The sequence below is a fragment of the Acinonyx jubatus genome, chromosome E1, assembly GCF_027475565.1.
Source record: "Acinonyx jubatus isolate Ajub_Pintada_27869175 chromosome E1, VMU_Ajub_asm_v1.0, whole genome shotgun sequence".
Lineage (NCBI taxonomy): Eukaryota > Metazoa > Chordata > Mammalia > Carnivora > Felidae > Acinonyx > Acinonyx jubatus.
This window is the reverse complement of record NC_069397.1, coordinates 45397064-45419825: the sequence shown is the minus strand read 5'-3', so window position 1 is coordinate 45419825 and position 22762 is coordinate 45397064. Positions and strand designations below refer to the sequence as shown.

At 47.7% G+C, this 22762-nt stretch overlaps 1 protein-coding gene across 3 annotated transcripts in view; it reads left to right on the top strand.

Annotated features, from left to right (window-relative positions):
- The window catches only part of ERN1 (endoplasmic reticulum to nucleus signaling 1), an 81567-nt gene that overhangs the window by 35770 nt on the left and 23035 nt on the right, over positions 1–22762 (top strand). For all 3 annotated transcript variants that reach the window (XM_053212692.1, XM_027048017.2, XM_027048016.2), the window contains exons 3-10: positions 9635–9668; positions 10668–10740; positions 13908–13980; positions 16315–16437; positions 17803–17904; positions 18732–18993; positions 20227–20305; positions 21485–21650. In XM_053212692.1, the coding sequence (XP_053068667.1) occupies positions 9635–9668; positions 10668–10740; positions 13908–13980; positions 16315–16437; positions 17803–17904; positions 18732–18993; positions 20227–20305; positions 21485–21650 (912 nt within the window). The remainder of the gene's footprint in view (positions 1–9634; positions 9669–10667; positions 10741–13907; positions 13981–16314; positions 16438–17802; positions 17905–18731; positions 18994–20226; positions 20306–21484; positions 21651–22762) is intronic.

The window sequence follows — 22762 nt, the reverse complement described above, 5'->3', positions numbered from 1 at the left end:
TGGTATGGAGAATTTCAAATATTTTGTGACATCTGAGATGTACCTAGAGAAGTCCTCTAGTCAGAGAGGAAGCGGGTTTTAAATGCAAGGGGTGTAGGGGTCAGCCAGGTGGTTGTGCTTTGGAAAGGAGAGTGAGGTGGGGCAGGGCAGAAAAGCCAGTGCTCATCTAGATTCTGCCAGAGAAGCAGTGTGTTCCAGAAATTTCAACGCTTATCTGAGGAAGAGAAGAGAATGATCTTGTAAGGTTCCTTGAGCTCCAGTCAGATGGGCAACCTGTTCTTGTGGCTTCTGTAATCAAAGGAATCTACTCCCTCCTACGTGGAAGAAAGTCTGCCCAGAGCTATCTCCACGGAGAGGCCATTAAATGTGGGCTCTGTTTTGAAAGACTTACTTAAATTTTGGTTGACTTCGTCAGAGACATTGTTCTGTTTTGCTGACTTCTCACCCCCATGTCTTCCCACATCCTCACCAGTTTTGCTAAGCATGTTAGGGAGGCCTGTGGCAGTGCTGACAAGGTCTTTCTTGCTCTTTGAGTGGGTTTCCCTCCAGTCCCTCCAAACCCTGTGACATTGTAGGATTGGGCTTCACTTCAGAAAGTGAAGGTTTAGGGCACCTGGCTGACTCAGTCGTAGAGCATGTGACTCTTGGTCTCAGGTTCATGAGTTCGAGCCCCACGTTGGGTGTAGAGATTACTAAAAAAAAAAAAAAAAAAAAAATGAAGGTTTATACTTCAAGTGAATGCAGGAGAAACAGACCTTTCTTCTGAACATATTGGAAAGGGTTTCCTTGCTTGAATGACTTCTTTTTCTTGGCTTCTCTCTTTTTAAAAAATTTTTCATTTTAGAAAAACTTCCAACACATGCAAAAGAGTAGAATAGTATCGTGAAACCCTCATGCAACCAGCACCCAGGTTCAGTAGTGATCAACATGTGGCAGGCAGTCCCCTTCCTCATCTCCTTCATTATTCTGAAGCAAATACCATATCGTTCCCCCCCCATACATTTAAACAATTTTTAAATGTGAGTGAACACACCAAACTGTGCCTGGCAGCTCTCTTTAGCTTTTATCACATAGGTTTCTCTGTGGAAAAGTTCTTTTCGTTAGAAAAAACGTGTTGGAATGACACTATGACATACAGGACTGAATATCTTAAATCACGGATTTCCTTTCATTCTGCAGAGAGTATTGTCTAGTAAGTATGAGGGGAGCAGAGACCTGGACGGCAGCTACCCCAGAGTTCACTCTCTGATTACTCATTAAACCGTACATAAGCTTTATGTACTTTTCTGTGTATATTTCGCTTTTTATGTACGTGATGTAGATGGTCCCTGTCCTTCAACATGCTTAAACTTCAGTCCAGCCCCCAGATATTTGAAAGGCCACCTGCACCAAAACACCAGCCCTGGAGAAGCGTGATCAATGCATCCTAAGAACATACCCAGTGCGGTGGGTGGTCACTGTCTGATTTCCTGGAGAAGGGGGGCATTTGAATTGGCCCTGATGAACAAGCAGATTTAGATAGCTAAAGAGGAACAGGCAGTGATGAGCACAGAGACCAACATGAAAGCACAGGGGTGTTCTGGGAAGAGACTGGATTGAAAGAGAGTCATGGAGAAGAATCGGGCCTGCGTTTTGCACAGCCTTGAACGCATAGGCCTGTGACTCCCAAACCATCCTCAGGGGCCCTGGGGGCTGCAGTAAACTCACAGAGGCACTGCAACTTGTTTTCAAGTTTTGAGAGAAGCATAGCAGTACTCAACAAACAAATGTCAGACACCCTATTCGAGGTAGTTTGGGGTTTCAACATCAGCTTGTGCTGCTTTCCTTTCAGCGACGTATCTTTGCAAGGCTGAATTTTTGGTGGTTGCTGTAATAAAATTCAAACACCACATGAAAAGCAATGCGGAATGGTAATGAGGGTGGCAGTGTCTAATCCGATTATAAGGTTTGGAATATGTGTAGCACCCAGCAGGGACACATCCCATTAGTAAGTAGTTATGGTTAAGAATGAAATAGTTTTCTTTCCATTTACATGTATTCCTTTTTTTCAAGTGGCTTTGAAGTTGCTAGTCCCTACATACTTAGGCCATTTGGAACTAACTGCTTAATAAATGGAACTGTTAGGCATTTCTTTTTGCCGAAGGCCCTATGAAGAATTTACTGACACACGAAGGGTGTTGTGAACCAAGAAAGTTTGGGAACCTCTGACTTGAGCCACAGAGATGGAAGGTATTCCGTAGGCAGAGGGAGGAAGGAACCATTGTAGGGTTTTATGTGGAGGAAAGACGTGAACAGATTTGCTTGCGTCAGGCCCTTGCAGACAGTAGGTAGAATGCATGTCCAAAAGCCCAAGATGCCAAGATCTGAGACAGGAAGCTGGTTAGGAGACTGCTAGGTAGACCCAGTGAGATGATGGCTGCCTAGTTTTGGCAGTGGTAAAGGAGGACGTAGGTTTTGAGAAATGTGTGGTGGGTCGAATCTTACATGACTCAGCATCTAATTGAATGGGAGCGGGTTAGAATTAAGGGGAGAGTCGAGGACAGCTCTGTGTTTCCGGATTGTGTGACAGGGCAGGAGCGGGGCTGGCCAGCCAATCTGGGAATGTAAAGGAGGATCAGGTTCAGGGGGGTGTGACCTCAGGGTTGAGATACACTGTAAGCAGCTCGAAGTGGGGCTGAGTCATGGATTCCACGGGAAGACGTCGTCAGATGCCATGTGGAAACCTAATAATAAGGGTTTGCAAGTGTTAGATTTGGTTACTGGAACTGGACAGTGGCAGTTCTGGTCTTACTCCGAGGGTAAGGGCCAGAGAGCCGTGAGGTGAGAAAGACACAGAAGGTGAGAAGGTGAAATAAGATCCAGGATAATGGTTTCCTAGTTAAGAACTCGAATTCCCTGGCCTTACCCACAGAATCAGCCTCCTGGGGGAAGGACCCAGGAACCGACATTTAAAAAACCATAGGGAAACTTATCCTCTGCTGGTGGGCACCTAAAATAGCACGACCGCTTTGAAGCGCCGTGTGGCAGCTCCTTGTCGAGTCCCATGTAAACAATATGGCTCCACGTTCCAGGTATTTTCCCAACAGAAATGAAAACGTAGGTCCCAGCAAAAACTTGTGCCATAAATGTTCATAGCTGCTTTAGTCTCATTTTCCAGCCCCAAACTGGAAATAACCCAGTGTCCCTCAGCAGATAAACAAATTATAGCATATCCACACAGTGGAACACTGTTTAGCAATATAAAAGGACAGACCATGATACATGCGACGATGTAGATGAACCTCAAAAACATGATGCAGAGAAGGAAGCCAGGCACCCAAGAGAACCTAACGTATGAACTGCGTTTGTGCAATTTTAGAACAAACACAACGAACCTGTCAGTGGTTATGTGGGGGTGAGAGTTGGTGCGTGAGAAGATGCTTTGGAGTGATGGGAATGTTCTAGGGTGTAAGGGTGGTTACGTGGATGTGTATGTTTCTCAAGACTCGTTGAATCGTACACTTAAAGTGGCTGCCTTAGGAGAGAAAGGAGAGCGTGTGCCAAAGAGAAGGGGAGCCCAGAGGTTTAGTGTGTTTGTGGGCTGAGGGGAAGGAGTTAGCCAGGCAGAGGAGGACCTGTGGGTCCTTGGAGACATGGTACCACCTGGGGGCTGGGCAGTATCTATGAATATGGAGGTGGACGCATTGTCTCTGTATGGAGAAGTGAAGGGTGGGATTGGGCAAACTTGAGGAGAAAGGTAGGAATTTTGGGAAAGCTCACTCTGTCCCCTCTTATTCCTCCTGTGCCACAGAAGGCAGAATCGGGTGTGGAGGGAAGGAGGCCTTGAGGCAAGGAGTGCAAGTTTAAAGAGGCCAACCAGGAAATACATAAGTGTATCTCCTACAGTATGGGGCCCAGTGGGCCATAGATGTAGAATGGTTTTTCCAAGAGTGACTGTAGTGTTTTCTTCAGCACAACTCAGAGCCTGAGTGGAGGAAAGGGGATTGCACAGTAGATTTTGGGGTGAGGGATGGTAGAGCATATTTGCTGGATTATTAAAAGTAATTAAGGATGGGGGCACCTGGGGTTAAGCTTCCGACTTCGGCTCAGGTCAAGATTTCGTGGTCTGTGAGTTTGAGCCCCGCGTCGGGCTCTGTGCTGACAGCTCAGAGCCTGGAGTCATCTTCAGATCCTGTGTCTTCCTCTCTCTCTGTCTGCCCCTCCCCTGCTCGCACTCTGTCTGTCTGTCTCTGTCTCAAAAATAAATAAACGTTAAAAAAAAAAAAAAAAAAGTAATTGGTAATGGATGTCCAGGCTGGGCACGAATAGAAGTAGGAAAGAAACTAACATGTAGTGATTGCTCCGTTCAGTCAATATATTGAGCACCCCTCTGTGCCAGGCACTGTTGTAGGTGTTGAGAATATGGCAGACAACAAAAGATAAATCCCAGCCCTTATGTAGTTAATAGTAGCTAGAGTCAGGCATTTATTTATTTTTTAAGTTTATTTATTTACTTTGAGAGAGAAAGTGAGCATAAGCAGGTGAGAGGTGGGGAGAGGGAGAGAGAGAATCCCAGGCAGCCTCTGCACCGTCAGCGCAGAACCCAACACGGAGCTCGTGAGATCATGACCTGAGCGGAAATCAAGAGTTGGACACTTAACCAACTGAGGCACCCAGGCTCCCCAGAGTCAGACAAAGTAAGTAATGTACTGTACTTCAGAGGTGGTAAGTGTTGTGGAGAAAAATCAAGTAGGGAAGAGGGGTAGGGAATCCTTGGTGGGTGGGGAGGGGGCGGTAAGAGGTGGTCATGGAAGACCTCTCTGAGATGGTGATATTTAATCAAAGACGTGGGCAGAGGGGGCAGCAAATGCAAAGGCCCTGAGGCAGGGACAGGCTAGACGGTATTTGAGGAATACAAGGAGGCCAGCTCGGCTGGAATAAGCAAGGAGGAAATAGTGGGAGAGCGTTAGAGGGTGGGAGAGTGGAATTGTCTAGGATTTGCAGGCCACCGTGTGGCCATTGACTTTTTGAGTGAGATGGGGACCACCAAAGGTTTTGAGTAGAGAGTACTCTGACTTCTGTCCTTAAAAGGATCACTGTTCTCTGTGTCAAGGCACAGACTTAAAGTCTTGACAAACATTTAATCCTATTTAATCCACCTAGAGATGCCTCATGAGGTTGGTATTATTATCTCTCTGGGGTTTTTCCTTTATTGATGAAGAAATTCAGGCCCAGAGAGATTAGATAATTTTGCTGAGGTCACTGGGCTGGTAACTGGCAGAGCTAGGATTTAAGCATAGACTCAGCTGAATCCAAAGGCCACATAGACTAGAGTCCTTGAAAGGGAAGGGGCTTTGATGATGTTGGAGGGATATTGGGTGTAGGAAACAAAGTGACGATTGTTCTAGAAATAGACCCTCAAGTTTGGCAACCAGTGAGATGTATTGGGGAGAAATGAGCGTCAACAGAGTCATTGGAGCCTGTCTGCCTTCCAAGAGAATAGTGGGGCGTTAACAAAATAGGGTAATCAAGAGTAGAAGTTGATCTGAGGTAAAAGATGGAGGGCATGACTTTGGGCAGGTGGTAGCTGAGTTCTGGTAGGAAATAGTGGAAGTGTCCAGTTGATCCAGAAAGAAGAGCTCAGGAAATGGGGGCCCTGGACTCTCCCCATGTAGGCTGAAGTTACAGAGATGGATGTGTCCTCTGAGAGAACTCAGGGGAGCACCCGGAAATGTTTCTCTCTGTTGGGAGTAGAGAAAGAGGGCGCCAAGGTGGGGGGGGGGGGGCAGAAATCAGGGTGTGCAGGGCCACAGAGGCTGAAGGGCGGGATACCCGAGGGGCGGGGCGAGCCACAGAGTGGGAAGTGGCAGTGGAGGGGCTGCCTCCGACTGCATGGTCCAGGGCAGTGGGCACGTGGCATTGCCCAAATGGTCGAGAAGCGGCAGAAAGGGTGGGTGGGGCTGTTGGTGGTGCTGGATGGAGCCACGAAGGCCCGTAGCTCAGGAGGGGAGCAGAGTCGAGTCCACGTGTGGCTCAGTCCCGAGGGAGAGGGCATGAGGTCCCAGACAGGACGGAATGGAGAACGAAGGTGAAAGAGGTATTCGTGGAACGACGAAAATTCACATCTTTTGGAAATAAAAATGTCCTTCGGAACTTGGGCAAAAGGAAGGGTGTAAACATCTGTTTTGAGCCATTTCTGTCCCGGGTTAAAAAGGAGGATTCAATTAGCACAGCAGTAGCAATGAGTTGTCACATAACCTCATCCACGTTTCTCTGGGTGTGAAGACTGGGCCGTTTCGGGCTCGAGCTGGAGCCACTAGGAAATTGGGTCCCGTCCAGTGTTTGTTCCCTGGGGGGCAGTGAGGAGGTTACTTTCTGCCCAAGTCAGTTCCTCCTCTGAGATCCTTGCCTTTACCTTGAGTAACACCTGTTTTCATGCTTGTGAAGTAACCTCCTCTCCCACCCCCACCCCCACCCCCTGCTTTTTTTTCCTTCCGAAAGTAAAACAGCTTTATGAGATGGCTTTTATCCTTATCAGTCTCTGTATAGATAGAGCGGTTTATTCTGGAGCAGTGTTTGTTTATAGCCTTATAGTTAGGCCAGGTTTCTGTTCACATGGCTGAATTGTTTGTTTACTTTTTTTTTTTTAAAAGCAAGAATCTTGCCTGATACACATTCTCGTTATTAAACAAAAACAGCCACCTTTTCACGTTGGGCTTTCGTCGCACATTTTCAGATGACGCCGCTTGCTTTTATTTTGCTGGCTTTCCAAATATTTTTATCTTTAACCTTTCACGTTACGGGAAATTTCAAGCGTAGGTAGAAGGAAAAGCCAAGTGACTCCCCACCAGTGCCACATTCGTCTTTAACAGCAGCAGGCGGCCAGTTTTTGTTTTATCTGCCCTCCCCACTCCCCATGTGGGTTTTTTTTTTCCTGTAGTATTTTAAAGCAAATCTCAGATTCAAGCGATTCTTAAAGAAACAAACCAACAAAGACCCTAGGGCCTAGGTCACTGCCGTCCCTCAGAAGCCAAGCAGCGCTTGCTCGCCTGTCAGAGCTGATGTAATTAATGGTGGTGCTGTTACCTGGCCTACAACTCCACGCGTGTTCCTTCCAGGGACCTTATTTTACCGAGTGGGTGGGAATGCTAAGCCGACCTTCCTCTCCTCTTAAGCCTAGAGAAAGCTCAGATCCTCAACAGCCGCGTAGCTGTCCCACTGGTCAGCTCCCAACGAGGGCCCATGCCTTCACTGGACACTGAACCTGTCTGGTGCAGGACACGTTTGGGGACTTGAGGCCTCAGTGTCAGGTGACCCGTGGACGACCTCTCGAAAACCAGGAAAATCCGCAGCTGAAGGCAAGACCCTGAGAGTGAGCCGGTGCCCGTACGGCAAAGATAAATCCTGTCAGTCTCCGTGTCTCATTTCTGGTGAAAGTGCTAGAATCTGGCAGTGTCTCCTCTTCCTCTGTGTGTGTCTGTGACGCCTTGAAGCAGCTGAAATGGACAACAAAGATGCCTCCTGACTGCCGTGTTTTCTTTGGAATGTGGCATTCCTGCTTTTCCTGGCTTGTGTGGCGTCAGGGCTGTGTAGAAGTAGCGGGTTGTAATTGCACCTTGACTTTGTTCGGTGGGGTGAACGCCGCGTGTCCGTATTTCCTGTCTCTTGCATCAGTCTGTTTGTACCGAGAAGTGATTAATGGGAACGATAAACGCAGGCTTACTAACTGAAAGTTCCTCCTGTTTCCTAAAATGTTTTTGGTTTAATGAATTGTTTGTTTGCTGCCCACAGACCACATGTTCTGTGCGGTCTGTGTGGCTTCTGTCACTGTGAACACCGTATGCTTTCATGTCAGAGCTGGGCTTGTAAAGCAAAGTCAACAGATGATAAGGCTTGAAAGCGTTTTCTTCATCTGAGAGTCCCAGGTGACGGGGGGAGTCAGGCAGCCGTCTGTCACCACATGCACAGCCGGTGGAGCCCGGAACCCTGTGTCCAAAAATCCTGTCCCAATATTAGCCCTCCTTACCCCCAGCTTTGAAGTGGTGGATGGTGGGTCTGTGTAGCCCGTGGGGCTTTGGTTGCTGGGAACCCCCTCACAACTGAGCTGCCTCATGCCTGTGGACTTTAGCCCTGGTCGTGTCACTGTGTTCTCATGCCGCCGTTGACCCCAAGGAACCAGGAGCGTCCTCTTGATTTGTGCCTGGGAGAATCAGGAGAGAGAGAGAGAGAGAGAGAGAGAGAGAGAGAGATAATGCTGTTTTTGACTACTGCAGATAGAAAATTGACTTTGGGAAAACCCTTTTTTTCCAGTGTAAAAAGTACTGCCTGTTGTTATACAAGTTTTGGGAAATAAAAAAAAAAGAGGGGGTCATGTATACTTCCAACAAAAATAATTCACAATTAGCATTTTCTGCCTTTCTGTTTTTTTCTGTGCATTGAAGATTTTCTCCCCAGTTGCATTAATACTCTACGTATAATGTTATCTTTTCTCTCGAACATCATAATATAAAGATTTGTACATTTTTAAAAAAATTTTATAAGGCCTTCTAGAAGCTTTGATTTTCTGCCAAGTGGCCAGTCCTTAACTGAGCAGAAATCAAGAGCCGGATGCTCAACTGACTGAGCTACCAGGTGCCTCCTATTTTGTGTTGCTTTCAAACTAGATTTTATAGAAATGGATCAAAGGGAATCAAGGGAAACAAGCCCTTGGGGGCTCTAAGATTGCCCTGTTGCTGCCCCAAAGGGGTGTATTCATTTACCATTCAACAAAATTCTCATCAACAGGAAAGTTTATTCTTAAGTCATCGTTTTGATTTTCCTAATGGGAGTACCTAGTACCACGCCAGGTATCTGACAGGGTGATCATTTAGGTTTTAAAAGTCCTTGCTATGTCAGATAGTGACAGTGCGACCCATTGTCCACTGTGGGTTGTGACTGGTTCTTCCTTCACTGTCCATCCCCCAAGTTATGTGCACATTTCTTTAAAAAAAAATTTTTTTTAATGTTTATTTTTGAGAGAGAGGAAGACAGAGTGTGAATGGGGGAGGAGCAGAGAGAAAGGAAGATCCGGAGTCCAAAGCAGGCTCCAGGCTCTGAGCTGTCAGCACAGAGCCAGACATGGAGCTCGAAATCACAAACCATGAGATCAGGACCTGAGCTGAAATTGGACTTAACCAACTGAGCCACTCAGGCACCACCCCCCCCTTTTTTTTAAATGTTTGTTTGTTTGTTTAGAGAGCTAGCAGGAGCAGAGGAGGGGCAGAGGGAGAGGGAGAGAGAGGAGGAAATCCCTAACAGGCTCCACACTGAGTGTGGAGTCCGATGTGGGGCTCGATCTCAAGACTGTGCAAGATCATGACCTAAGCTGAAATCAAGAGTCCAGTGCTTAACCAACTCAGCCACCCAGCTGCCCCTGTGTGCATGTTTCTTGACAGCAGCTTTCTTCTACTCTGTTCTCTGTCCAGCCTCGGAGACCATCATAAGAGCCTACGTCTGTGTCTTTGGGTGTGTGTTTTCTAAAGTACCTTCACGTACATTATCTCATGTAGGTGAATTTAAGTTATTGGTGTCACTCGTGAGTGAGTCCTGGGGGCTCTCTGGGAATCCCGATATTTTAGAGTCTGTCTGACGATGCCTTTGTTGTTCTTTTGCACAGATCCGGTTCTGCAGGTTCCCACGCATGTGGAAGAGTAAGTCTTCTGATTTGCTTAAGCACTTCCCTTTAATTCGTTTTCTAAACTAGTCAATTAATATTTAGGAAGCTAGCTGTTGGGAGTACATTATGTGCATAAATGTAAAATATAATGAGAGTGCTGGAGACAGGAAGTTTTACAGGTTCTACGATCAGGAAAGGGTGGTCAGCTGCTGGGGTCGGTGGCAGAGGCAGGGATATTAAAAAGTCTGATGAAAGTCAAGTTGAGTTTTGAGCTTAAGCTGCCAAAGTCCTGCCAGAGGGTTTAGATCTCTCCCTCTTCACTGTGTCACACCATGGAGGGGAAACATGGCCGTGACCTGCTACTACAGCACGTGTGTTATGGCCCCAGCAGGAGCTCACATGATGGGACATCCTAAGTACAGAAAAGATTCAGCAACAGGTTCCTGAGTGACTAGTCAGAGCGCAGACTTTAGAAGGTTAACGTGACCAAAGACCTCGTTGTATCTGCTTCGTGAGGAGCCATGTACTGGACACCATCCATCTCCTTGGCAGGTCCTGTCAGATGTCAGGCTTTCAGAGTCTGCTTTTATTGCCTCCAGTTTAAAAATAAATGTTTGTTGAACACTGAAGGTAGATTTGTCCTACCTGTTTATGTACTGTTCCATGCTATTAAATATTAATTATTAAAGTTCTGTACACAATTGACTTGGAAACTGGAAAGCAGACTTACTGGGTCCTTTTCACTTATTTGTCATCATCCAGGATGCTTTGACCAAATGACAGTTTACTCTTCTGTGGTTGGTTTTTTGCTTTTTTTTTTTTTTTTTTCTGCAGGTTGCTTTTTTCTGCTCAAACATAGCCTGTCACCATAGGGATATTTTATTTGTGGCTAAAAGTGAAAGAGCCGTGGGTAGAATTGTCTTATACGCACACATCCTCCCCCTCCTCCCAATCATGGCTTTGCATGGCTTTGATATTTTGTTTTGTGCCCTGGGGTGTAATTTATTATTGATACTCATTGCTTAATCTCTAGGCCTGCCTTCCTCCCAGATCCCAATGATGGCAGCCTGTATACACTTGGGGGTAAGAATAATGAAGGCCTGACGGTGAGTGCATTTAGCTTCTTTGTGTTCTTCAGAGGTTCCAGACCAGTGGTCCTCAACTGTCGCACACCGAGATCACCTGAGAGCTTAAAAAAAATTCCCGGAGATTCTAATTCAGGAGGTCTGCAGTGAGACCTGGGCATCAATATCTTTTTTACAGCTTCCTAAATGAGCTTTTAACTGGCAGCCAGAATTCAGCAGCATTGATCTAGACCAGCAGGTTCTCAAGGCCCAGCCAACACGCTAGAGAGGTACGATACTCCCTTTAACAGCAGGGCTTGCTCCGACTAGTGATTTCAAATTGGGGGTGGAGGGTAGTTTGCAGCCCTGCCCACCTCCACCCGAGCAGACATCCCTTTACAAGGTAGGGGGGCAGGTGATGTTCCATTCCCAACTTTATCTGAGAATCTAGACCAGTGGTTCTCAACCTTAGGTACACATTGTAATAACCTGGAGACCTCTAAACCAAACAAAAAAAGACTGAGTCTGGGTCTCAATCCCAAAAGCTTCCATTTAATTGATCTAGGTCATCAGGAATTTTTAAAAGCTCCCTAGATAAGAGAATTTAGAAACAGGCCCACATAGACGGGCACCTGATTTCTGACAGAGGTGTGGCTGCAGTGCAGTGGGGAAGGGTGGTCTTTCAGTAAGTGGTGAGTCACCTGGGATATCCACGTGGAAAAAGAAGCTGAGCTCTTGCCTCACACCAGACACACAGAACTCCGTTCCAGAGAGATTGCATGTCTAAATGTGAAACGTAAAAACAAAACTTGAAGAAAAAAAAAAGAAAGTAATGGAACATCTGCACGACCTTAGAGTAGGAAAAAATTTCTTGGATGAGATAAACAAAACAAAATACCCCCCCCCCCCACTAATGAGAAAGGAAAAAAAATAGATATATTGGACTATATTACAGTTAAGAATTTTTCTTTGTTAAGAGACACCATTAAGAGAAGCAGGCCACAATGTACTTGAAGTACACATATGACTCCAACAAAAGATTCATAGAACTCTTGGACGCTGCTGGTGAAAGTGCAACTTGGTATATCCGGTTTGGAAACTGGCAAAATCTGTAAAGCCTTATGACCCAGTTAATCCTTCCTGGGTCAGCGTGTACCCACAGAAGTGTCTGTGTCTATGTTCCCCAAAGGCAGGTACCAGATGTCCTACAGCATGATGCAGAATAACCAAAAAGTGAAAACTGTCCAAACAGCATCAATAGTGGACAGGATAAATAAATTATGGGATAGTGATACACCTTCAATGGTCTCCACCAGTGAGGACCAACGGCCTGTGACACTACCCAGGAGCATGGATAAACCTCACCAACAGGAGGTTGGACAAAAGATGATAAACCAGAAAGGCTACGCACTGAATGATTCATTTATGTAAAGCTCAGAGACAGGAAAAACCAGCCTATGCTGTTTTGAAGTCAGGATAATGATGGCCCTGAGAGGGGATGATTGGAAGAGAAGGCGAGGGCTTTCAGAGCGCTGGAAATGTTTTGCTGCTTCATGTGGATGCTGGTTACATGGGCTGGTTCACTTTGCAAAACTTAGCTGAGCTGTGCACTCAGTGTGCTGTTTGTATGTTCTGCTTCGATAGGAAATATTTTTTCAAAAGCCTCCAAGTGACTCTGATGTGCAGCTAAGGCCGAGAAGCAGCGGTCTAGACTATAAGTGGCTGTGAACTCTGATTGGCATATTCTGACATTGTTTTATGAACACCTGTGACTGGAACAGATGGGAGGAGGGCAAGCCTTGTGGAGAGGTGTGTGCGTGTCTCACCTCGAGCATCTCTCTCCACATTCCAGAGCCTGTTTCCGAAGCACTTTTTGCTAGACCCTGTGTGGGACTATTTGTAGAAGTTGTCTCCTATTTCAGCAGCCCTCTGGGATAGAGGTGTTACCCCAAATAAGACGTGTGGAAACCTCACCCACAGAAGTGAAGGAATGTGCCCAAGGCCAAAGCTTCCAGTGTTGGAACTGGCCCTGAGCTCTAACCTCCAAAGGATGCTTTGACCACCACCCTTCACACCTTCCTGTGTTCCGGGAGCGGTGTGTTTCCCCCTTGGGCCAGGGAGTCCTGTAGAGCTGTTTAGCAGACGCTACAGGATCCCAGACTGGAAGCCTTGCGATGACTTTCTGATTCTCCAAAACACCTGACAAAAATCCAGTCAGTCACGACAGCCTCTCTTTGGCATTTGTCCTTTTCTAAGGCTTCATTTAAGTGTTGGGATAATGGGAAAATCCAAACGATTGATTATTTAAAGTTCTGTTTGTTAAAGCTAGAGAGAAATCTTTTTCTTTTTTGGAGAAAAAGATGACAATGTGGTAGAAGCAGGTATATGTATAGAATAGTTTCAAGAACACAGAATGTTCCAAAAATAAAGTGTACTGAAACGAATGTTAACCAGAAGAACCCCTCAGATGTCAGCTGTGTGGACTCAGAAGAATCAGTTTTCTGATGAAATGCAGTTGAAACATGTGGATTCCTTTGAGTTTCTTTTCCTGGCGCCTACCATAATTTCTTTCTAATACTGAAAAAGGCTTAATTTTCTGTGTTTTTCAGTAGAGAATTATTTTCTGAAGCAAACATCAGAACTTCTTTTTCCACCTCAAGCTCCTGGGTCACCCACATAATGCTGACTTCTCCTTTCCCTTCAAGCTTCAGCCGGGTGCTGGGGTCGCTTCTCTTCAGAATGAATCTCTTGGCCCGCACACACTTTGAAAACATGTCCTTCCACTCAGCCTCGCTAGTTCTGGGTCAGTTTTCCAAGACAAGAGAATTCTTTCTGTCCACCCCTCCCGCCTCCCCCCGCCGACCGCCCCAAATTTCAAAGATTCTGTCACTCTCCATATTTGTGTAAGTGTTTTCAGCAAAGGTTTGTGTCTTCCCCAGAAGTGCTCTGGACAAGACACTCTGAGGGGACCCACTCCTGGAGGGGACCCGGTGGCTGGAGTCTTGTCCACAGTGGATATGGAAGCCTAGGGCATCTAGGCCCCCCTTGTTCTTGGGTTTCCAGTCAGGAAAACTCCCATCTACCATCAACACTGCTTCTCTCTTTTTGCAGAATTGGGTAACAGAAAGACTACAGTAAAATTATAATAATTGCACAAGACTTGGTTAACTTATTTTTTCCTTTCCTTTTTTTTTTTTTTTTTTTTAAAGAAACTTCCCTTTACCATCCCAGAGCTCGTACAGGCATCCCCATGCCGAAGTTCAGATGGAATTCTCTACATGGGTAAGAGTTCCTGTTTTCAACACCGAAACTTTGATCTCTTTGGAAACGAGTCCCAGGTTCTGGGACAATGGTGTGTCTGAAAGAGAGGTGTGCGGTCACTCCCCGCCAACCCTTCTGGGAAAGGTCTTTCTTGCCTTGGTTGTGCTTGTTCACGCCAGGATCAGCTGACCAATTAAGGAAAGGTTCCCCCCACCTGGGAGCAGACTTGACACATTAATATGGTTACTCATTTAACAAGCTTTTTAGCTGCTGTGTTGACTTACCCCTGTGATTTAAAGATTGCAACATACCCAGAAGCAATTGGATGAAATTTAAAGTGAACACAAGACTCTGAGCCAAGAAAGGGAAGCCAGGTTCTGCCTATTAATTATAGGACTTTCTTAGTATTTCCTGCTATCAGAATATTGGATAAAACAGCACTTAACAGCTTGGCTAGATAAGCTGCCTTCATACCTGTGGGGGTCACCTCTTTCAAAGCATCAGATCGCCTCTTTTCTTTTACCATGTTGCTGCCAAAATGTCAATAAAAATGCATTTGTAATACAAAGGAGAGCTGTGTTTATCTTGAAATCATAGTAGTAATAATATCCTGTATTTATACAGCAGCTTTCCTTCTGAGGAACTGAAAGTTCTTATTGCCTATTCATGCCTCGGGAGCTTTATGTGTGTTTCTGGGCATTAAGTGCAGGCTGGATTTTTAAGTTTTTGCCAGGGACGCTGGAGCTGTTGCTTTCTCGCACACCTTCAGAAAGAGGAAGTCCCAAGCCTTGAAATTCAGAGGAAGTGATCAACAGAGGCTTTCTTTCTCCCCTGGGCCTCGCTCTGGGCCCATCTGACCATCTGTGTCTCTGTTTTCTGTCTAGTCTTCTAGCTTTTGCCAGCAGCTCATCCCTTATGATGCATTTAGGATAGTGTGTTTCCATCATCTTCGTGTGGTACCCTCTTAAGTGGTTCATTAAACATTTAAAATTGTGGCAATTGCCCCATCCATCATTAAAGAGGTAACTGAGTTACACAGACTGTAATGGTTCTTGAAGTAAGGGTGCCATGCCAGATGGAAAGGGCTCATGGTCACAGCTGTTGGGTGATGTTTTCACTCTTTCTGCAGATCTTTTTCATATTAAGATTTTGTTGTGAGAACAGAAAGTTATCATCGACAAGTTTCACATATGTAGACTAGGCATATACATTACATCTGTTAGAACTAAGTGTAGCTTTAGCAAATTCTGATGACCTGTGATCTTCCTGACATCCCTGTACTCTCCTTCCACGTTTCCCTTGAAAGAGGAACCTCGGCCAATAAGTTAGGAAGGTACAAGTGACCACATAAGGCCATGCCTTACAAAACGGAAATGCACACATTACGGTGAATGCGTTGACTTTCAGATGAGAGGCCCATGCTACGGACTCACTATCACCGGGATGATGTTCTGGTGTATTTTCCGTAGATCGTAGATGCATACGCTTTGAGATTCCCCAGGAGTGTTGTTTGGCTGTGCTGTCTGCCTGTTCATACCTTTTAATCAGCTGACTGAGGAGTAGGGTGTAGTGTGTGGCTGGCAAATAACTTGCTGGCTGGCGTCAGGGGCTGAGAAAAGTTCGGCCTCATTAGCACCAGGTTGCAACCGACTACTGCCCGGTCAGAGGTATCAGCTAATTAGAGATATAAACAGTGACGGTAGATCCTCTTAACATGCGGGCTCGTTAGTAGGGATGCGGAGATCTATGAATAATGGTTACCAGAGAGATGAACCCTTGGGTCCCTTTCTATATATAGATCCTAGTCTATGGGAAAAGGATTGTCCTTTATAGGCCAGGCTTTTCATGTATATATTTTTAAGTTTATTTATTTTGAGAGGGAGAACGAGCGGGGGAAGAGCAGAGAGAGAGGGAGAGAGACAAAATCCCAAGCACGCTCCGTGCTGTCAGCACACAGCCGGATCTCACGAACCGGAGCCAAAAATCAAGACTCAGATGCTTAACCGATTGAGCCACCCAGCACCCCCCCCCCCCCCGCCCCGAGGCTTTTTTATATTTAAGGCCACTAATCAAAGCAATAAAATCTATGAGTTATTAGGTTAGTAGGTTTGAAGAAATTTTTAAACCATCATTAGGTTATTAAGTTATTATAAGACCCAGAAGCTCCAGAAGTTTTATGATCTCCACATTACCACTTACCTTGTCACCCTTGGAGCATCATGGAAATGTCTTCAACATCACAAGAACTTCAGGCCTCTCGGCACAGAGAAAGTTTGGGCCTGCTCATTTGGCAGAGATACATTTTTTCTCATATTGGATGAGCGTAAACCACAGCGTGTCCTCGTGACCTTTCAGGTAAAAAGCAGGACATTTGGTATGTTATTGATCTTCTGACCGGGGAGAAGCAGCAGACTTTGTCATCGGCCTTTGCAGACAGTCTCTGCCCATCAACCTCTCTGCTGTATCTCGGGCGAACAGGTAAGAAGGAACCTTTTATTACCTACAAGCTGCCTCTTTCCAAAAAAGAACCCGAAGTAGCCTTTGCCCGGGCTTCATTCTCTAGAAGGTCTCCAGATCTTTTTTCTCCAAATGCAGATTTTACCACATTGTTCCCCTTTAGAAGACCCCACAATGGCTCTCCATTGCCTGAGGGATTAGCCCAAACCACCGCAGCCTGCAAACCCTCCACTGACTTCCCCTTTTGTCCCCTGCCTGCCTTGGCTGTGTTTCCCTCGCTCAAACATTTCCCAAGCAGTTCCCAGAAGAAGCAGTGCTATTTTTAAAGATGTTCAGTAGCGGGTCCCTCTCCGCCAGGTATGCACATTTTTGCCCTGATTTGATCTTGACCTTGAGGCCTTTTTTTGCAGTGAAAATCTTTTCCAGCTCAGCTGGGGCATCGGTTCTGAACCCTCTGTATTTTCTCTGTATTCACTTGAAAACTGAATGGTTTCTTCTTCAGCTTCTCTGGCCTGCATTATATTCAAGAAACTACTTGGGGTGCCCAGGGGTCGGGTCACCTCCACCAGATCCACAAAGTTCCCAAGGTGCTTTCTTGCACTTTTCCAGGTCACTGCAAGCACTGGTCTTCCTAATAGTGTGACCACTGTGTAACCTGGGCCATCCCTTTGCAGCTTCCGGTAGCATTTCCTTACTGCTCTTTCAGTCTCCACGGTGACCTGCCAGCCTCCAGCTGCCACCTTGTCCCGGTCAATGCTACATGCTTCGTTTTTTTGTTATGGCCCTACCCCACTTCTAGGTACCCTTCTCTAAGATCAGCTATCTATTGCTATATAACAAAGTACCCCATAACAGGTGGTTTAAAAAAAAAAAAAACATGATAAAAAAGAAAAAGTGATGTGCAATTAAAACAAGAAAACAAAACACCAACAACACCATGATATTGATTCGGTGAGTCATGAGTTCAAGGGTGCAGTGTGACTGGCTTATTTCCACCCCACATGCCATCGGCCGGGTTCACTCGTGTCTGGGACTTCAGTTCTCATCTACGTGGCCTTTCTCTTTCTACATGGATGGCCTGGACATTTTACACACAATTTAGAGAGGATGTGTCTGTAGTAATTTATTTATCTTAAAGTGTAGTTATGTATTTTGAGAGAGAGGGTGGGAGAGGGAATCCCAACCAGGCTCTACACCCAGCACGGAGCCCTACATGGAGCTCGATCTCACGAAACCGTGAGATCAGGACCTGAGCTGCAACCAGGAGTCGAGCACTTAACCGACTGAGCCACCCAGGCGCCCCTTGTCTGCTGTAGTTTAGATACGGGCAGCACCTCAGCAGGAGCCGTGGCCCCTCCAGGTAACAGGCTGGTGTGTGTTCTCCAGAGTACACAATCACCATGTACGACACCAAAACCCGCGAGCTCCGGTGGAATGCCACCTACTTCGACTACGCGGCCTCACTGCCGGAGGACGACGGGGACTACAGTAAGTGCTCCCTGGCGGCTGTGCGAGGTTGGCTGGGTATTTGTGACCCATGAGGAAGCAATCTCTCCTGGACGCTGGGTTTTCTCTTAAGGCACTCTCGATCGCCAGCTTCTGGGCTTCTAGTAAATAATTTGACAGTGTTGAAGGCCGGGGCCGGGGTGAGAAGTGTGGAGGGAAACCTCAGTGAAACAGGTGGGGAGTTTAGCCTGAGAGGAGGGAGGGGTGCGCTTTGGTGAGTCCCTCCGTGTCACAGAAGGAACGCACCAGAAGCCCATGGGAGGCAGAATTAAGCGTCACCTGTGACATCGACAGCCCACCCCGTTTCTCTCGCAAACACTCCCCCAGCTCAAGTGGACGCTAAAAAAAGGTTTTGCCATCTGAACACCGATACCTGAAAGTCTGCCAGAAATCTCCTCTGTGGGCAGACGTGGGCAGTGTCGGTGGTCAGCTTTGACTTTCAGCCTGATCAGTCGGTTCAAAATGATTGCTATACAATATCAGAACCATAGGCCCCTCCTCTGGCTCTTTTCTCCTCCATATTTACTCTCACTAATTGAACAGAGTGCTGAAGAATCTCCCCAGGTAAATAGCCTTCCAGGGAGTGATCCTCTTTTATGTTTAAAGAGCAGGCAGCTCTCACTGTCTGGATTGTGTCATAGAGCCTGTGCAGGTCCATTGGAAACAAGCGAAATTGTCGGGAGGATATCTGAGAATACTCCAGAAGGCTTGTTTCCTCTAGCTGAGTGACTGCCACTTGCCAGGAGAGAGAGAGGATGTGGTCACAAGGTGGGGTGAGACCACATGCTTTGTTTATTTGATCTGTACAGAGATGTCCCACTTTGTGTCCAACGGCGATGGGCTGGTGGTGACCGTGGACAGTGAATCTGGCGACGTCCTGTGGATCCAAAACTACGCTTCCCCTGTGGTGGCCTTTTATGTCTGGCAGCGGGAGGGTCTGAGGAAGGTGATGCACATCAACGTCGCAGTGGAGACGCTGCGCTATCTGACCTTCATGTCTGGGGAGGTGGGCCGCATCACCAAGTGGAAGTACCCGTTCCCCAAGGAGACGGAGGCCAAGAGCAAGCTGACGTGAGTCTGGGTTAACTCGGGGGCAGAAGAGGGCAGCTGCGACCCAGACGTCCCAGTCCTGCTGCAGCGTAGCGTGCCAGGGCTCGAGGCACACATCTCTGAAGCCGTGGGGTGTATAAAGAGCCTAGACGGGCTTACTCAGAAAGCTCACAATACGTATAAGAACCGGGGCATCCCTTGATGCTTCAGAGCTTTTGAACATTAAATAAATTAAAATCATGAGCAGGGATAAGAAAGACACTGCCAGTATATAGCTACAGTACAATTTGGATATGTCTCAGCTGGCGGGAACACGGGAGGTGTATTTGTTTTTTAACTGTGGTTTCTGGATTTTTGCTGTTACTGAAACATTGTAAAAATCGGGAAGAGTGTCACAGTGTGTACATCTAAGACGCCCCAGGCTTGTGGTCGCCATCCCTGCCTGTTAACAACCTGAAACTCAGTCCCTTGGACTCGCTGCCTCCCAGTCCCCACCTTACAGAGCTGCAGAAAAGAGCAAAGGGGACTGGAAAGTGTTCTCTGAGTTGTACACCTTTGAAACGTAAAATATTTGTTGAGAGAAGTTTCAAGAATTCAGTGGACGACCAACCCCAAAGTGGCTGTTGACAGAAACCAGAAGGGTCTGGAGGTGCCACCCCCACATCTTCATGCCGACACCACAGCCAAAGCCCAAGCCCACCCACCCCGGGGAATGGAAGTCTTACCCGGTTGGAACTTTCCGTGTATCCCTTGGCTGTAGCCATCCTGATTAGAGCAGTTGACTGTCTCTTAGGGCTTCTGTAGAACCTCTAGACTCCTTGAGAATCTGGAGAGAGAATGGCAGCTTGGTTGTTGGAGCGTGCTGTGGCCGGGACCATCTTATCTTAGAGGCTTGGCAATGGTTGCAAACATTCGGTCCTTCCAGGATGATCACCGCACCTGGTTCTTTCTGCGGACATCGTGGGCATGCCGTAGTGTGGCCCTGCCATTTGCAGAGGAGGAAACCCAGGCTTGCACTTAGGTGACTTGTGCACATCTTTGTTTGTAGGCAGTGAGTGACAGCGGGGGCCTGCAGTCCAGGTTCCCAGGACAGTAGCTCGGCCTTTACATCCCCACCGCTCGGAATGCTAGGGGTTAATCTGGTTATTCTTCTGAGTGGCATTTGGGGCTGGGATACTTCTCTCCAGAAAGGCCCCTTTTGTGGGATGCAGGAATTAAATGGCTGTGGAATGTGTGTGTCTGTTTGTCTCCTAGGCCCACCCTGTATGTCGGGAAATACTCTACCAGCCTGTATGCCTCCCCCTCCATGGTGCACGAGGGGGTCGCTGTTGTGGTAAGTCTACTTTGGGGGGCTCACAGATGCAGCTTCCTCCTAACTGCTCCTGTTCCATTTAGCAAAGATGACTCTGAGTTATAAGTGGACATCCTGTGGGTAAAGCATCAAGACACAGGTCGCAAATCCTCAGAGACAATCCCTGCCCATACCTCGTTCTGCTTTGTGAGGAAAGATGCGTGGCAAGAGCCCTGGTCATGCCACTTTGCTTTCATGTTCAAGTCTAAAGTCCCCAGGCTGGTGTTCACGCCTTCCTCAGTCCAGTCACGCAGGGCCCTTCACGGCCACACTGCTGGTGTCTCTGGGAGAGTCGGATGGTCCATCTTCTCCCCGTTTTCAGAAGTTTCCTGTTCGCCTTTCTCCACCTTTGTTCAGGCTGCACCTCGCGCTTCAAACGCTCTCTTTTCCTTTCTCCCGTCCGAAGCCTTCCCAACCTTTTGTGACCTGTCGAGGTCTCCTCAGACCTCACCGGCCTCTTCAGACTGCTCTGTCTCTGCACGTTCGAGGCGTGATGATCGTGGCCGCTGGTCGGGTCCTTACAGCACTGGAGCTGTCTGGTCGGCATCTCTTGTCTTCTCAGTTAGACTGTCGGCCGCTCCTGTGAGCAGGGCAGCGCCTGCACCCGGCTCCTGGCTGGAACTTGTTCTGCCCTGGTCAGTGTCACCCTGCGGACTGCTTCACTTCCCTCTGCTCCTCACAAGAGCCTCTGGGAATTCCACACGCCTTCTGCCCGGTTCCCAGACCTAAGAATTTAAAAAGATGTCCACGATATAGGGCGCCTGAGTAGCTCGGTCAGTTAAACGTCTGACTTCGGCTCAGGTCATCATCTCATGGCTTGTGAGTTCGAGCCCCACAGCTCTGTGCTGGGCTGACAGGTCAGAGCCTGGAGCCTTCTTCGGATTCTGTGTCTCCGTCTCTCTCTGCCCCTCCCCCGCGCACACTCAGTCTCTCCAAAAAATAAACATTGAAAAAAAAAAAAAAAGATGTCCGTGATAAAGATGTCAACACGGCCTTGTCACATGTTGAAGGAGGGGCCTCTGCCATCTTAGGGCCTTTGTGTCTTGTTCCGACTGTCCTGGACCAGCCCCACACAGAAATCCCTTCCCTGGAGGGTGGCCGTCCCTTGGGTGCTCGTCCGCAAGCGCTGCCACAGGCCTCACTCCTGTTCTGTCTTCACAGCCCCGGGGCAGCACACTTCCTTTGCTGGAAGGCCCCCAGACTGACGGGGTCACCATTGGGGACAAAGGGGAGTGTGTGATCACGCCCAGCACAGACCTAAAGTTTGACCCTGGGCTCAAAGGGAAGAGCAAGCTCAACTACTTGAGGAACTACTGGCTTCTGATAGGTAAGAGTGGGTCTCTCGGCTCCTCAGGCGATGGCGTGCTGCCCCCTGGTGGACAAAAGCCCTCTGTGCTAGTTACTGTGGTTAATGCGCTGTGCTCAGTTCAGGTCCAAATTAGTCTTTTCAGACCTGGGAACAGTTTTACCCCCAAGGAAAATAAATAGAGTAGCTGTGTTACCAAGTCACTTCTCAAAAATTGCTTAATGTTACAAAACTCAAGTACCGACTAACATAAAATTCGTGCAGTTATCTGGCACACTGAACGTCTTCCGTGCCGGGCATTGGCAGTAAGCACTTTAGAACCCGTCTCCTTATTTCTCACAGCGGCCCCTTGTGAGGTAGACACTCTTGTTATTTGCACTTATGGGGAACCAGGGCGGTTCCTATGGAAGAATTCCCTTGGGGTTGGTGTGGGAGCCAGGGCTGGGGGAGGAGAGGGTTGGAGACCCGGGAAGGATTGGGTGCGGTGAGGAGTCTGGTTCAAGGCTAGACTTGAGTCAGGGAGCCACGGCACAAGTCCCTGGTGTGGGGGTGGGGGTGGGGGGGGTGGTCCCTTTTCCTTTCTCTTCCATTTCTTGCTGTCCTTGCTAACGGCCCTTGGGTTGAATTGGGGGTCCTGTGAGCCACGGAGATGAGTCGAGATGACACCCGAAGGCAGTGAGTGTGACAAATGAAGGCAGTCACGTGAGAGGAGCTGTGTCTCTGGCAAGTGTCCCAAGCAATTAGAGCAGGACAGAGTTTTCTTGAATCTGATTTGCCTTCCTGTGCCCTGTCTTCCCCCAAATCTGCTGACTGTCAGCCCCAGAGGTGGTGAGAGGTGAGGATGTAGCCTTGTGGGAGGAGGGGGGGGGGTGCCAGAGCACACGGGTTGATGAGGTCCCCCCACCCACCCCCACTACCCCTTTCTCTCCCCCGCCCCCCTACTAGCAGCTGACTGGAATGGAGGGGAGAGAGGGCAGTGCCAGAGACACAGGGAAGGGACATAGAGCGGCTTGGAGGCGTGTGGGCCCAGGAGGCCGCAGGATCTGTCCCGCAGCGGCATCCGGACGGGGGTGTGTAACTGGGTGTTGCAGACAGGAGCCTGAGTGTCCTGGAGTCCCGATCACTCCCTTTGT